Here is a 13,636-nt window from a genome sequence, read left to right on the forward strand (position 1 = left end):
GCTTTTAAATCTACCTGTCATTCTGTTCCAGTGCTGTCATTTTGATAATTAAAGGTTAAAAAAAAAAAGGAATATGACAAGAAGAAATATTAAATGACATGAAGTGGAAAAAAATAGAAGAATAGTTTCTCAAGTTTTGCCCTCAATATCAATGCCACTGTTACTGGGACATTGTTTCATTTCATGAATTCTCCTTTTGGAATACAGTATATCATAGAAATATTCTAAAACATATCCTCTTTCAAATGTTCCTTTATTTACACACATAATTTTCAAAATTAACATTCATATATGAAACAGTCACCATGCTGTCTGACTCTTCGGGATTAGAGTAGCCTGCCTGAAAAAATGTTTAAACCACTGCAAATCAACCTGGTAATAGTCCCTGAGATAAGTGGACACCTGTGTTAAAGGACATTTTTGTTCATTTCTCCAAAGAAAATATGCACCTGCCTGCAGGGCTCACAGCTGGCACATCAGGAAGTTCTATCACTCACAAATTTTGAACATCCAACTGTATATTCCACTTTGAACTGCATGTTTTAAAATGTTACAACCAGTTGATTAATTCCGTTATTTAGTATTTCTAGAGATATTAACACAAAGACAAGGCTAATGAGTCAACACCAAGCCGAGTTCAGATGCAAGTCTTTGTTTACTAGCACAAAAAACTACACAAAATGTATAGTTCTGTAAGCCTGCTTTCATGTAACAGAATAAAAACCAACCTTCTTAATAAATGTCATGGCTATCAATAATGACTACTCTAGGAATTGAGGAATACCACCACCTCAGGAAGAGCTCAAGTAAATAAATACTATTTCAGCTGTCTATTTCTAACAGAACTCCCAGCTGATGGACACAAAGTGTATTTGCATCTGACCCTTACAAACAAATTCCCACCTCATCAATCTCCCTGTTGCCTAGGGACCCATCCCACCAAATGCTCCAGGAGGCTGAAGATATCCTGGGCTCAAACCAGATTTCTCTCCCCAAGAACTGGAATGTAAGCTCTATGGGGACAAGGATCTTTTTTATAAACCACTGCATCCCTCACACCTGGAACAGTAGCTAGCACTTAGTAGGTACTCGGTAAGTACTAGCTGAATAGAAGAAAGAATAATGTGGCAACCCTGGGACTTAAAGTCTGGCTTTCTGAGCTCTGATGTCTGCTATTCTTTCCTGCTACCAAACTTTAAAAGAGAACATCCTTTCTGGCTGACTAATTTAAAAGCAACTTTCCTGCCAAAAAATGAACAAAGTGAAGAAAAATAGCATTCAATAGAGCAGTCACACAATCTTGGAACTACCTACAGCTAGCCACAGAGTTAATGTATACAATTAAGAGCAAGGATTGAAAAAAAAAAAAAAACGTAGCATTGCATGAAAACTAATTGCAAGGTGAATAGTTAACTATAAATATTTGTCCAAAGAGAAATAACAGTTTTCACAGTAAGGTAAAATGTTTTAAGATCCCTTAAAAATGGAAAAGATCTTGATTCTGCACAGATTACCTATAAATTTATTTTTATAAATTTATATTCTACAAATAAACTTCATTTAATCACATTAGGGAAAGAGGTTTGCTTAAAAAAAAGATCTTTTTATCCAACATATATATGTTTTCAAATCTGTCCTTTGTCTTCTCCTACTATAAGGAAAAACCAGGATGAGAGAAGTCTAAAGATTACTGCCACCGAAGCCAGTACTTCTGGACCCAGAGGTTGATAGGTATTACCTCTGGTTTTGATATTCTGTTACCCTCTTTCTCTATCCCACCACACAGATAATATTAACCACAACTGGATTCAGAAAGTATTAAGAGATGATATTATAAAGCCCAGGCGTCAAATCACCAATTACTATGTGCCCCCACCACACTGCCATCTCTGATTATGGAAAAAAATTAAATGTCCTATTTCTAAAGGCTGATATGGGTGGAAGTTAGCATGTCAAAACAGTAACAAATATCATTCTTCCTTAGTAAACATCTTCTTAAATGCTTACTCCAGGAGCACTTGCAAACATGGGCAGTATGTCTTTTTAATCCCAGGGTTGCAATAAGTTCCTTGCTCACGATCTAAAGCTTTTTATTTCAATCGCTTGGTCAACAGAGCAGACCACCCTCCCTGTATTGAGGGGCAACAAAGACAAATCTTAGCAGGAGGTGGAAGCACAGGCCATAGTTACAGCTAGTCTTCCTTCCATCTCTACTGATGCCTCCATCATAGAAACACTATGAGGGAAATACTGAGATTGGAATAACAGTTTTCACACAGTCTGTAAATCAACTGTTTAATACAATTCTAAATATCCTCCTAAAAATAGTTTCCCAAATAATTGAATTTAAACATCTTCATATTGTTTTACACTCCAGAATTCTTTTGTGTAAGCCAATATAATTTGTTTCTTTACTTGACTAGAACTCACTGTATTTCAGAAGGTTTTTGATTTTGTAGCAGTTCAACAATTCTATTCAGAAACTACTGTTGTTGCTGCTTAGTCACTAAGTTGTAGCTGACTCTATGTGGCCCTGTGGACTGTAGCCTGCCAGGCTCCTCTGTCTATGGGATTTTCCAGGCAAGAATATGGAGCAGGTTGCTATCTTCTTCTCCAGGAATCTTCCTCATCCAGGGATCAAACCAGTGTCTCCTGCTTGGTAGGCAGATTCTTTACCACTGAGCCATCAGGGAAGCCCTATACAGAAATGGATCTCTCCAAATGCCAATTATAAATGACACTGGTTTCCTTCTCCAGTTTTGTTTTTTTTTTAAGATTTCAGTTCTACTGGACACAGCTTTTATACCTAGTTATGACAGATGTCATATAGCTGCCACATATACAAATGCTGTGTAAAGGATGTTGACAGAGAACAATCTTATACTTTAGTAATATTACTAAAGATATAATTATATTACAACTCTGAAATGTTGTTATTGATACAGCAATTCTACTTTTGGAAACTTTTCACAATATGCTGATCTTCAGATAGAAAGCCCTTGATTAACATTATTGTATTATGTATATTCCCTAAAAATTGGAAAACTACTTATATCCAACAATTAAGAACAATTAAGTAACTTGTGGTATATCCTTCAGTAGAATATTAACACAGGACTTAAAATGGTTAAAGAGTTCATGGAATAAAATCTCATGGAACAGCAGGGACACGAAATAGTTTTGACATTGCAATTAAGTAAAATATGCAGAGGTTAAAAAAAGTCTGAAGAGAATGAAAGTGAAAGTGTTAGTCGCTCAGTCATGTCTGACTCTATGCAACCCCAAGGACTGTAGCCCACCAGTTCCTCTATCCATGGAATTCTCCAGGCAAGAATACTAGAGTGAGTAGTCATTCCCTTCTCCAGGGGATCTTCCCGACCCAGAGATTGAACCCAGGTCTCCCACACTGCAGACATATTCTTTACCGTCTGAGCCATTAGGGAAGCCCCTGAAGAGAATAAGCAAAGTTATAAGTATTGTGTTAGGGTGACAGGATCATGAATTTTCTTTCTATTCACTTTCTTCAAACGTATTATTTCTCCAATTATAAAGAAACTAAATAAATCTAAAGAATTTAAAAGGTAATAAAATGAGACAAGGAGACAGAATACAAAGCATGCTAGGTTAAACGGGGAAAATTTTTTACTGCCACGTCCTTGAGTTACACCATCTCTGAAAATCATCTCCCGTATCACCAGCACTGGCATCCTCTCTTACAACATCTTGAGAATCTCCCCAAGATCCTCACATACACTGAACTCTTCACAACACACAGTAGAGTTCTGGGGAATGTTCCTATAATGCACACAGGGAGCAGGCTTCTGCCATACTATAGAAATTCTACTATTCTGGGAACGTAATTCCTTGAGATAAACTCAAAAATGAATTCCAAACTTTTACCACACTTTGTCTCTAAAACAGCATTCTAACTAGTTTTCTATTTTCCTAACATAGCAGGATCATGTTTATGGAGAAAGTTAGTTTGACATGAAAAGATAACTCTGGAGTCCATATTCAGTTCATTCCTTAAACCAAGAGAAATCAAAATGTAAACAGACAAGTGGTAAAAACAAACTAAAGTTCCCAAACATTCAGGTTCTGTTTGTTTAACAGGAGAATGTTTGTTCAAAGATTATTAAATTTGCCAGTGGGGTAAGGACTTCACAGTGGAAAACAAGTTCATTACACTGAGAATACAGTATAAGAACCTATCAACAGTACATGAAAAAAGAAAAAAAAATCCAGTGAGTCCAATCCAGATGGCGATTTTATATATAGTCTTTTCTATGAACATGTAATATTTTTATATATTTTTTAAACTATGAAACCTCTTTAAAAGATCATCAATGGTGGAAAGGATGAAGCACCAACATTTGGTCAACAAATACCATCCAAATGCTACCTCTGGGCATGTGTGAACAGTGATGGCCACAAAGATAGTAGGTCATCGTCTCCCGACTTGAGAGAGCTTACTGCCCAACAGGGAAAGGAGCACACCAACAGTAAAAGTACAACGGGAAAACTTCTTTCATTCAGTCACCAAACACTTTCTGAAAGACTGTCTACTATATCTCTGGCACCGTGGGAAAGGCTGGAGAAACACGGTCAGAGTTTTAGAAAAAGATAGAAAAGCTGTTGGCATGGAGCTAGTAATTCAAAAAGAGAGGTGGGCTACATTCAAAACATCATACAAGTTAACTGTAAACTTACAATTCTGTGAAATGCTGAGAGAGTAAATGAAAGGTAACTAAATAATAAGGAAAGGGAAACCGAGAGACAGGACTGTCGAGGCTGGCACAGAGCAGTCAGCATAGACTGAGACAGCGTAATGGTGAAGCCAAGATTCGGGGGACAACTATGACGGAAGTGGGACATTCCAAAAGACGCATCTATTTACTATGATACACGAGAGACACTCCTGAAGGCAGACATAGACCAGGTTATAATTAACGAAGTTAAATTCCATACCATGGTTTTTATTGTGTGTGTGTGTGTGTGTGTGTTTTAATGAGAGAACCTAGAACATGTTTCCATGCTAGGTTCAAATGTTACAAAGACATAACAAAATTTTCACAGCAATAGGGAAAGTGTGTGAAGGACATCCAGAAGTGTAACCAAGCTTGTAAATAACCTGGAAACAGAAAATAAGGGGCTATGACAAGTTTTAACAGTGTGGGACTATATTCCCATCAGGCGCAAGCTTACCCCGATGATGCTCAGCCCTTTGAGGTAATCCTGACGAGGCTGGGCTTGAGGAACACAGCCAGCAAGCACTATTTTCTTGTTCTCCTCTTGAGCTTTTCTAAAAGATAGAAGAGAAAGTAGTGTTAATTCTTTTCCTCACAAGTGTACCCTGGGAAACCGATGTTAGTGGACATAAGTTCCCTAGAACTCAACAAGCCCATCTAGCACAAAACAGGATTTTCTTACAGCTGCTTCAAGAAAGTACATTATAATATGACTTCTGAACTAGGCGTCTATTTATCACACCATAAAGGACACTATGGCAGTTCAATCTGGTAAGGTCATTCATTACCGCCTCATTCTAAAAGAAAAAAATTTTACTTACATAGAATTCTCAAGGATATAAATCATTCTTGAAAGCCACATTTTCCAGACAGACATTAGCCATTCAAATAAGTTATATTTATTTTAAATATTAATGAAAATGTTCCTAAAACATACTATATGATTTCTGAGTCTTTTTGTCTAGTATAAAAGTAAAATATACGTTTAAAAAGTTGAATAGGAAAGAAACAGAAGGTATAATATCCCCCTCTCTTCGGAGAATTCACACAGCTCCTCACTTCTGTTCCTCAGAGATGTCTACAAGTTATGGATTATTTATGCTTATGTCTAGACAATCCCTCTCAATGCAGGTATGATGTGTAAATAGACCTGTGTTCACTATAAATACACAAAGATGAAACAATACTTCAATACTTTATTTTATAACTTCCATCCAATACACTTTGTTTATCATTTGTGTCTTTACCTAAAGATTAGCCACATCCCTTTTTTTGTATTCTACTTTTCTTAATAGAAGTACATTTGATATTACAGTTGACAGTACAGTACAATATTATATAAGTTACAGGTACACAACATAGTGATTCAGTTTTTAAAGGTTATACTCCACTTACAGATATTATAAAGTATTGGCTATATTCCTCATGTTGTATATCTTCATAACTTACTTATTTTATACCTAAATTTGTACCTCTTAATCCCTTATCCTGATCTTCCTTCTTCCCACTGGTAACCACTAGTTTGTTTTCACTGTGAGTCTATCATTTTTTGTTAAATTCACTTGCTTTTTTATATTTTAGATTCCACATATAAGTGGTATCATATGGTACTTGTCTTCCTCTGTCTCATTTCATCAAGCACAATGCCCTCCAAATCCATTCCTATTGTTGCAAATGGCACAATTCTGTTCTTTTTTATAGCTGAATAATATTCCATTGTGTATACAGTGAATACATACCACATCTTCTCTATCTATTTATCTGTTGATGGACACTTAGGTTGCTTCCTAATCTTCACAATTGTAAATAATATTGCTAAGAACATTGGGGATGCATGTATTTTTTTGAATTAGTATTTACATATCCTGGATATACACCCAGGAGTGGAATCTCATCCTTTTTAAACCTAACAGTATAGGTATACTATAGCTTAACTAATCTTGTCCTGAGAGGCATTTAGGGTATTTCCAATTTTTCACTATTACAAATTATTTTACAATAAACACACATACAGATATGTGCATACATATACATGCACAAACACATGTGGATGGATAGATAAGATAATCTTTGAATATTTGAGCAAGTATTCCTGGATTATAAAAACCTAGGTGTGAAAGCTATGCCAAGTTCTCTATTTCCCTAACATAAATTCTAAGAAGTGGAAATGCTGCTTCAAAGGTATGTATGTCTGGTTATTGTATTAGGCATTTCTTTACTTAGGAGGAAGTTGGGACATATTTGATGTAAGTGAGGGTTAGGGTGTCAGTCATTTGTCTGGGCACGCGAGCATTCGGCAAACACTGATGCTCTGCTAGAAGACGGTGGAAAACCTGGAAACTATCCATATTCTTTGCTTATTTTACATTAAAATTGTAAATCTTCAATTCTTTTTCAAGTATGTGGTTTTTGGACCTGTGATACTCTGTATATTTTTTTCACAGGTTGCTCGGTTACGGGTGATTTATACACCCAAATGTGCTTCTGACTGCCCTCTCCAGGCAATGCATAGGGTTCTGAAACCAACAGAGAAAGCTAAGGGAATCAGCAGCCCCGTTTCCAGACGTGGAAACTTTAGGCTACACACTATGAAGCGAAAAGTCTCAATAGCTGGCACACCTTGTTTCTGTCAACTTTCTCAAGTGTACAAATTCAGAACTGAAAGCCTAAAAAAGTAGGGGGGGTGGTGGGGAGTGGATTAACAGAGCCAGCTATGTGTGACCAACAGCCAACACCAAAACCTGCTGGGAAGTGTGCAGAGAATGATTAAGTGAATGAACAGGCAGAGGACAAAATACTAGTTTATCAGCACCTATAAGCATTTCACTTCCATAACTTCTTAAAATACTCTGGTATAACTTATCCACTTGGAATCATGAAAAAACTTGTTAACAGAATCAAGGAAATGTGACTGTGGTAAATTGCTTAACATAACCAAGAGAATTACTGCCTGGCTCTGCCACTTAGTTTTACTTAAAAAAAAAAATTCAGTACCAAGCACATCATTACACACAAACAGCTTTCTTGCAGTAAATGTGACATATGAAATACCTTATCAAACAAACAAACAAACAATCAATACATTGTAACAAAATTCTTTACATTAATAACACATACAATGGAATAATATTTGGTTTCTTCAAAAATTTGAGCTATGCACCTAGATTCACTGCCAAATGTGCAAGGATCTGATAGGTCACCAAAATTAAACCCACCCCCAAAAAAGCTGGCTTCCAATAATGTGATTCAATTACTTAATTATTAAGTACATCTAAGAAAGTTATGAACAACCTAGATAGCATATTCAAAAGCAGAGACATTACTTTGCCAACAAAGGTCCATCTAGTCAAGGCTATGGTTTTTCCAGTGGTCATGTATGGATGTGAGAGTTGGACTGTGAAGAAAGCTGAGCGCTGAAGAATTGATGCTTTTGAACTGTGGTGTTGGAGAAGACTCTTGAGAGTCCCTTGGACTGCAAGGAGATCCAACCAGTCCATTCTAAAGGAGATCAGTCCTGGGTGTTCTTTGGAAGGACTGATGCTAAAGCTGAAACTCCAGTACTTTGGCCACCTCATGCGAAGAATTGATTCATTGGAAAAGACCCTGATGCTGGGAGGGATTGGGGGCAGGAGGAGAAGGGGACGACAGAGGATGAGATGGCTGGATGGCATCACCAACTTGATGGACATAAGTCTGAATAAATTCCAGGAGTTGGTGATGGACAGGGAGGCCTGGCGTGCTGCGATTCAAGGGGTCGCAAAGAATCGGACATGACTGAGTGACTGAAATGAACTGAAGGCATGATGGAGAAGAAGATGGCAACCCACTCCAGTATTCTCACCTAGAGAATTCCATGAACAAAAGAGCCCGGCAGGCTACAATCCATGGGGTCGCAAAAAGTCAGACATGACTGAGCAGGTATCCACACAAGACACGACAGTAAGTGTTTAAGGGACCACAGTAAGAAGAAGACACGTGTGTCATACTTGACACCGTTCTGGTTTATAACAGATAAGATGCAAAAGAACAACATCACAGCATTAAGCAACAGAAAGATACACAGGCAACATATGATGGAGGGAAAAAGAATATGCACACAGGAAAAGACAGTAAAAAGCTTTATGAAAAAATCTGAGAGGATTTTAAAACAAGATAAAAGTGGAGAGGGCTTGCCAGGTGGCGCAATGGTAAACAATCTGCCTGCCGATGTAAGAGATGCAAGAGAAGCGGGTTCAATCCCTCGGTCAGGAAGATCCCTTAGAGAAGGAAATGGCAACCTACTCCAGTATTGCTGCCTGGAGAATCCCAGGGACAGAGGAGCCTGGTGGGCTACAGTCCACAGGGTCGCCAAGAGTCAGACACAACTGAGCATGCACTCATAGGAGTGGAGAGGGTGCAAGGGAGGCAGAAAAAGTTCAGGCAGTTGTTACAGCATGGACAAAGGCAAGAAGAGAGAAAGCTGGGGGAAAGCATTTCATTACAGAGAAAATTTCTGTATAAAGGAGATGAATAGGGCTTATATTGTGGAAGGAGCCTCACAAAAAAATGCTGGGCAGGCTCCAATTTAGTGGGCAGTGGGGAAATTTTTTAAGTTTTGGTGGCAGAGTGGACACCAAGTGGAGCCAAACTGAGTAAAGGACCATGGTGGCAAGGTGCAAAATGAACTGCATGGGGAAAAGAAGCCAAGGGGTGGTGAAATTCATTTAATACCCCAGGCAAAAGGTCGTGAGGACCTGAACACATGTGCAGGATCCAAAAAAAAAGAAAAGTTAAAAGGAGACGAGTTCTCTTGCTAGAATATACTTGGGAAAGCTTAAGGATGGATCAAAGGTGGTGCCAAGGTTTTGAGACCAAGGCAAGGATTAACATTTTCTAAAAAACAGCCAGACAGTGAATTAATTCAGGCTTTGGTGACCACAGGTTTCTGATGCAACTGCTTAGCTCTGTCATCTTAGAGTAAAAGCAGATAGACGCAGTATTTAAATGGGTGTGTTTGTTTCAATAAAACTTTATTTGAAACAAGCAGCAGGTGCGATTTGGCCAAAAGGCCAAAGATTGCAAATCCCTACTCTAAGAAAATACAAAAGAGCACTGGTGCCACCAGCTATCGGCAGAAGCTGAGTAGTAAGGATAAAAAGCGAAAGTGTTAGTCTCTCAGCCGTGTCAGAGTCTTTGACTGTAGCTCGCCAGGCTCCTCTGTCCATGGGATTTTCCAGGCAAGAATACTGGAGTGGGTTGCCATTTCCTTCTCCTGGGGATCTTCCTGATCAAGGGATCAAACTTAGGTCTCCTGCACTGCAGGCAGACTCTTTATCATCAACCGGGAAGCCCCAGTAAAGATAGAAAAGGGAAAGTGAAGTCACTCAATCGTGTCCTACTCTTTGCGACCCCATGGCCTGTAGCCTACCAGGCTCCTCTGTCCATGGGATTTTCCAGGCAATAGTCCTGGAATGGATTGCCATTTCCTTCTCCAGGGGATCTTCCCAACCCAGGGATCAAACCCAGGTCTCCCGCATTGTAGACAGACGGTTTACTGTCTGAGCTACCAGGGAAGCATAAGGAAATTCAAATAGGACAAATCAGATCTGAGGTAACAGTAATGCCCAGCAAGTCTCTGAAAATGCAACTTGACTGGCTGGCCAGGAATAAAGTTGGGGGTAGGTTTTAGAAATGCATTCCAAAGTGATGGCTGATGACAATGGATGCGACAGTCTCTAAAGATGTGGAGAGAATCTGTGGAGTACAAAACTGTAAGGTTCTTTAGCAATGTATAAATGTTCCCATAGGCTAAAAAATATTAGTGTGAAAAACAAAAGATAAAATCACTACCAACAATTCTATAACAGTAATAATCATGGTTAGCATTTATACGTACTTCCTCAAGGTCTTCATTATGTACTTTCGAAAACAGTACAGCCAATATACAATAACCCAGGGAAAGTGTTCTGCTGACATTATCAACACTAGACCAGGTCAAGAAATAACAGTCCAAGGCTGATTTTAGGGCGTAAGCAGAACACCAGAAAATTAGGAGGAAAAGTTCAAAATAGAGATGCTTAAATAATTTATTTAAAATATTATTTCATGCTTTTTGTTGAATTTGGCTTTAAAATGCTAGGGCAGACCAGAACTATAAGCCAAAAATCATACCCCAGCTATGGAATATTGATGCTACACTCTGTGACCAAAAGTTTTAATGCAATTTCTCAAAGAGTGTTCTTGTTCTAAATATTCCTTTCTTACATCCTGTTCTTTTTGTTTAGTGATAACTTTGTTCAGGTTAATAAGCCTGAAATAAAGCCTGAAATTTCTTTTATTTAGAAATGTACCTAGCACAGACATATTTTTTAAAGCCTTATCCTTCAAAATATGAATGCTGACAAGAATAATACTTTAAGAAATTCTAAAATACTATAAATTTTAGATAGCCTTGGAATGTCAATTAAAATGAAAATTGAAACGTTAATTCAATATCGTTCATATTTCTGAAGCCTATTTCTAAATTGAAATAGAGATATATCCTTGTCTAAGGCATTAATCTGAATAATACAGAAGACAAATCTTTTCTTCTTTTCTACCAAGCATCAAAAGACATAATTCGTACAGAATCTTAAAATTCATAGCATCATAGAAAATAAGGGGCTTCCCAGGTGGTGAGAGGTAAAGAATCCTCCTATCAATACAGGAGACCAAAGAGATGACCCTGATGCAAAGAGCTGATTCATTGGGAAAGACTCCAATGCTGGGAAAACCTGAGGGCAGGACAAGAAGGGAGTGAGAGAGGATGAGACGGTTGGATGGCATCACTGACTCAATGGACATGAGTTTGAGCAAACTCTGGGAGATAGTGAAGGACAGGGAAGCCTGGTGTGCTGCAGTCCATGGGGGTAGCAAAGAGTCAGACAAGACTTAGTGACTGAACAAAAACAACAGAAGATAAAGACGACATAATATTAATATTTCACAAATGAGACTTAAGAAGACGCAATGGTCGAGGCCCAGAGTTCCACACTTTATGGAGTTAGTGCTGGAGCTGGGATGAGTGCCCAGGATATTCTGGGTCCTTGAGTCTTACATTTCAGAACATAAATCAAACTTGAGTTTTGACTGTATAATAAACATTGGAGCAAAAGTTTCTTGATTAAAACAACACAGAAAGACAAAGATTATATTATGTTGAATGTCTTCAAAGTAGAAACACTATTTAATACTTCACAGTTCTTGTTTTCCTGAGTCTCATGAACAAAATCATAGTCTAACAGAAGAGTAATAAATTCATGGATCTATCAAGAAAAGCACAGGTCTCTAAAAGTAGCAGGAAATGTTCCTCTAAAAGGAGGAAATGTTGCATATTCTCCATGTTCACTTCTCTTATTCCTTATATCCTTTCTGCAAATTGACACTTAATCCATATAAAAATAGTCATAGAATATCTAAGCCTTCAATCAAAATTCTCTTTCATGAAAAAGTATTCTTAAATCTACGTCTGATTTTTTTTATTTCTAAATGTCTACTGATAACACTCCTAAAAACTCTTATTCACAACAGTAGTGGAAAGAGGGTCAAAACCAGCTGCTTCCATGCAAAGCAAGCAGTCTAAACTACTCTGCACGTGAGTATTGTCTCCATCCAAATACTCAAGTGAGAGGATGCTATTTTAAGTATTTACATGCAGGCCTACATAGCCCTCTGAAACTCATAAAAAATATCTCAGCAAATAACCTAAGACAAAACAACTAAGGATCTGAGTTTGTGATCTGTGTCAATAACCACAATGTCCTTCCTAAGTTTTGGAACAACCAAAGAGCAAAGTTTGTACCAACAGTGCCACTGTCTCCAGACATGACTATTGTCGGGACTTGCAGAGTTAGGCTGGGAGCTGCCAAAGGTTGAAAATAAAGTTACTCTAAGTCTTGATAGGATTTATCAACCTAAAAAATAAGCCAGATATATTCAAATATGTAACCGGGGGTATCTGGAAACATTCAAATCCAAAGTAACTGGAGTATAATCTCAGGATCACAAGACTGAATATGATTTTAACCAACAAAGCTAAAATCATAGTTGCACACTGTACAATCCGTGAGAATGAAGAATGTTACCATAAGGCGAGTGGTCTTCACTGCACTAGAAAAGAGGAGTCTGAAGGGTTAAAGCTTCTCAACACTTGTAACAGTGGCAAACAAAGTAGGCACCAGAGACAGATCACCACAGTGGTTAGTCCTTTTAGACAGAGCAGGCATTTCTTCAGGGTGTATCTGGATATAACAAGCTACCATTCCCTGATGAACTGGCCATTTAAATCCAGTCAGGTAATCTGTACTTAATTTCAGGTTCAATAGGTTTCCTTTATTGTGCTTATTGCCAATACAAGGTTCCTGGGTTCACCTCTAAGAACTATTATTTACTGAAAAGTCATTAATTCAGCATTTCATGTTTCCATTCTACCACCAGTCATTCACCACATGCTAAACACAGGAAAACAAAAAAATAAGAGGATAAGGTCTAGTCTTCAAGATGTTTACAATCTAGTGAAAAGAGGAAGAAACAAGCCTTAGAACCCAGGTTTCTGGATAAAAGGGGAAAACAGAGATGTCAAGGTCGCAAGGAGAGCTGCGAACATCTCTGTGGGAGAAGCAGCATGTGCCCATGGACAGAGACCCAGGGGAATCCGGTTATGATGGAGAGATGGGTTCTCTGACAGCCAGAGTCTTCCTCTTCCTCCTGCAGCCTGTTACTGTGCTTTCATCTGCTCTACATACCAAGAATCTATGAAACATTTTGTTTGACCAAAGGATTCTGTGACGTTAAGAAAGACCGTGAGGATAGGGCATGGACTTTTTTTCCTTCCCAGCATCACTGAGGTGTAATTGACAAGGACAACAGAC

The 13,636-nt window shown here is 38.1% G+C and overlaps 1 protein-coding gene across 23 annotated transcripts in view; it reads right to left on the bottom strand.

The window, feature by feature from the left end:
* Positions 1–13,636, bottom strand: part of CDKAL1 (CDKAL1 threonylcarbamoyladenosine tRNA methylthiotransferase) — a 640,160-nt gene that overhangs the window by 461,567 nt on the left and 164,957 nt on the right. For all 23 annotated transcript variants that reach the window (XM_086370076.1, XM_086370056.1, XM_086370074.1 and 20 more), the window contains one exon: positions 5,206–5,302. Coding sequence is in view for 20 of the 23 variants with exons in the window: in XM_086370056.1 (XP_086226182.1) it covers positions 5,206–5,302 (97 nt within the window). In the remaining 3 variants the exon portion in view is untranslated. The remainder of the gene's footprint in view (positions 1–5,205; positions 5,303–13,636) is intronic.

This window comes from Bos grunniens, chromosome 23 (genome assembly GCF_055505025.1).
Source record: "Bos grunniens cultivar Pamir isolate PY7600 chromosome 23, Bosgru_T2T1.0, whole genome shotgun sequence".
In the NCBI taxonomy this organism is placed as follows: Eukaryota; Metazoa; Chordata; class Mammalia; order Artiodactyla; family Bovidae; genus Bos; species Bos grunniens.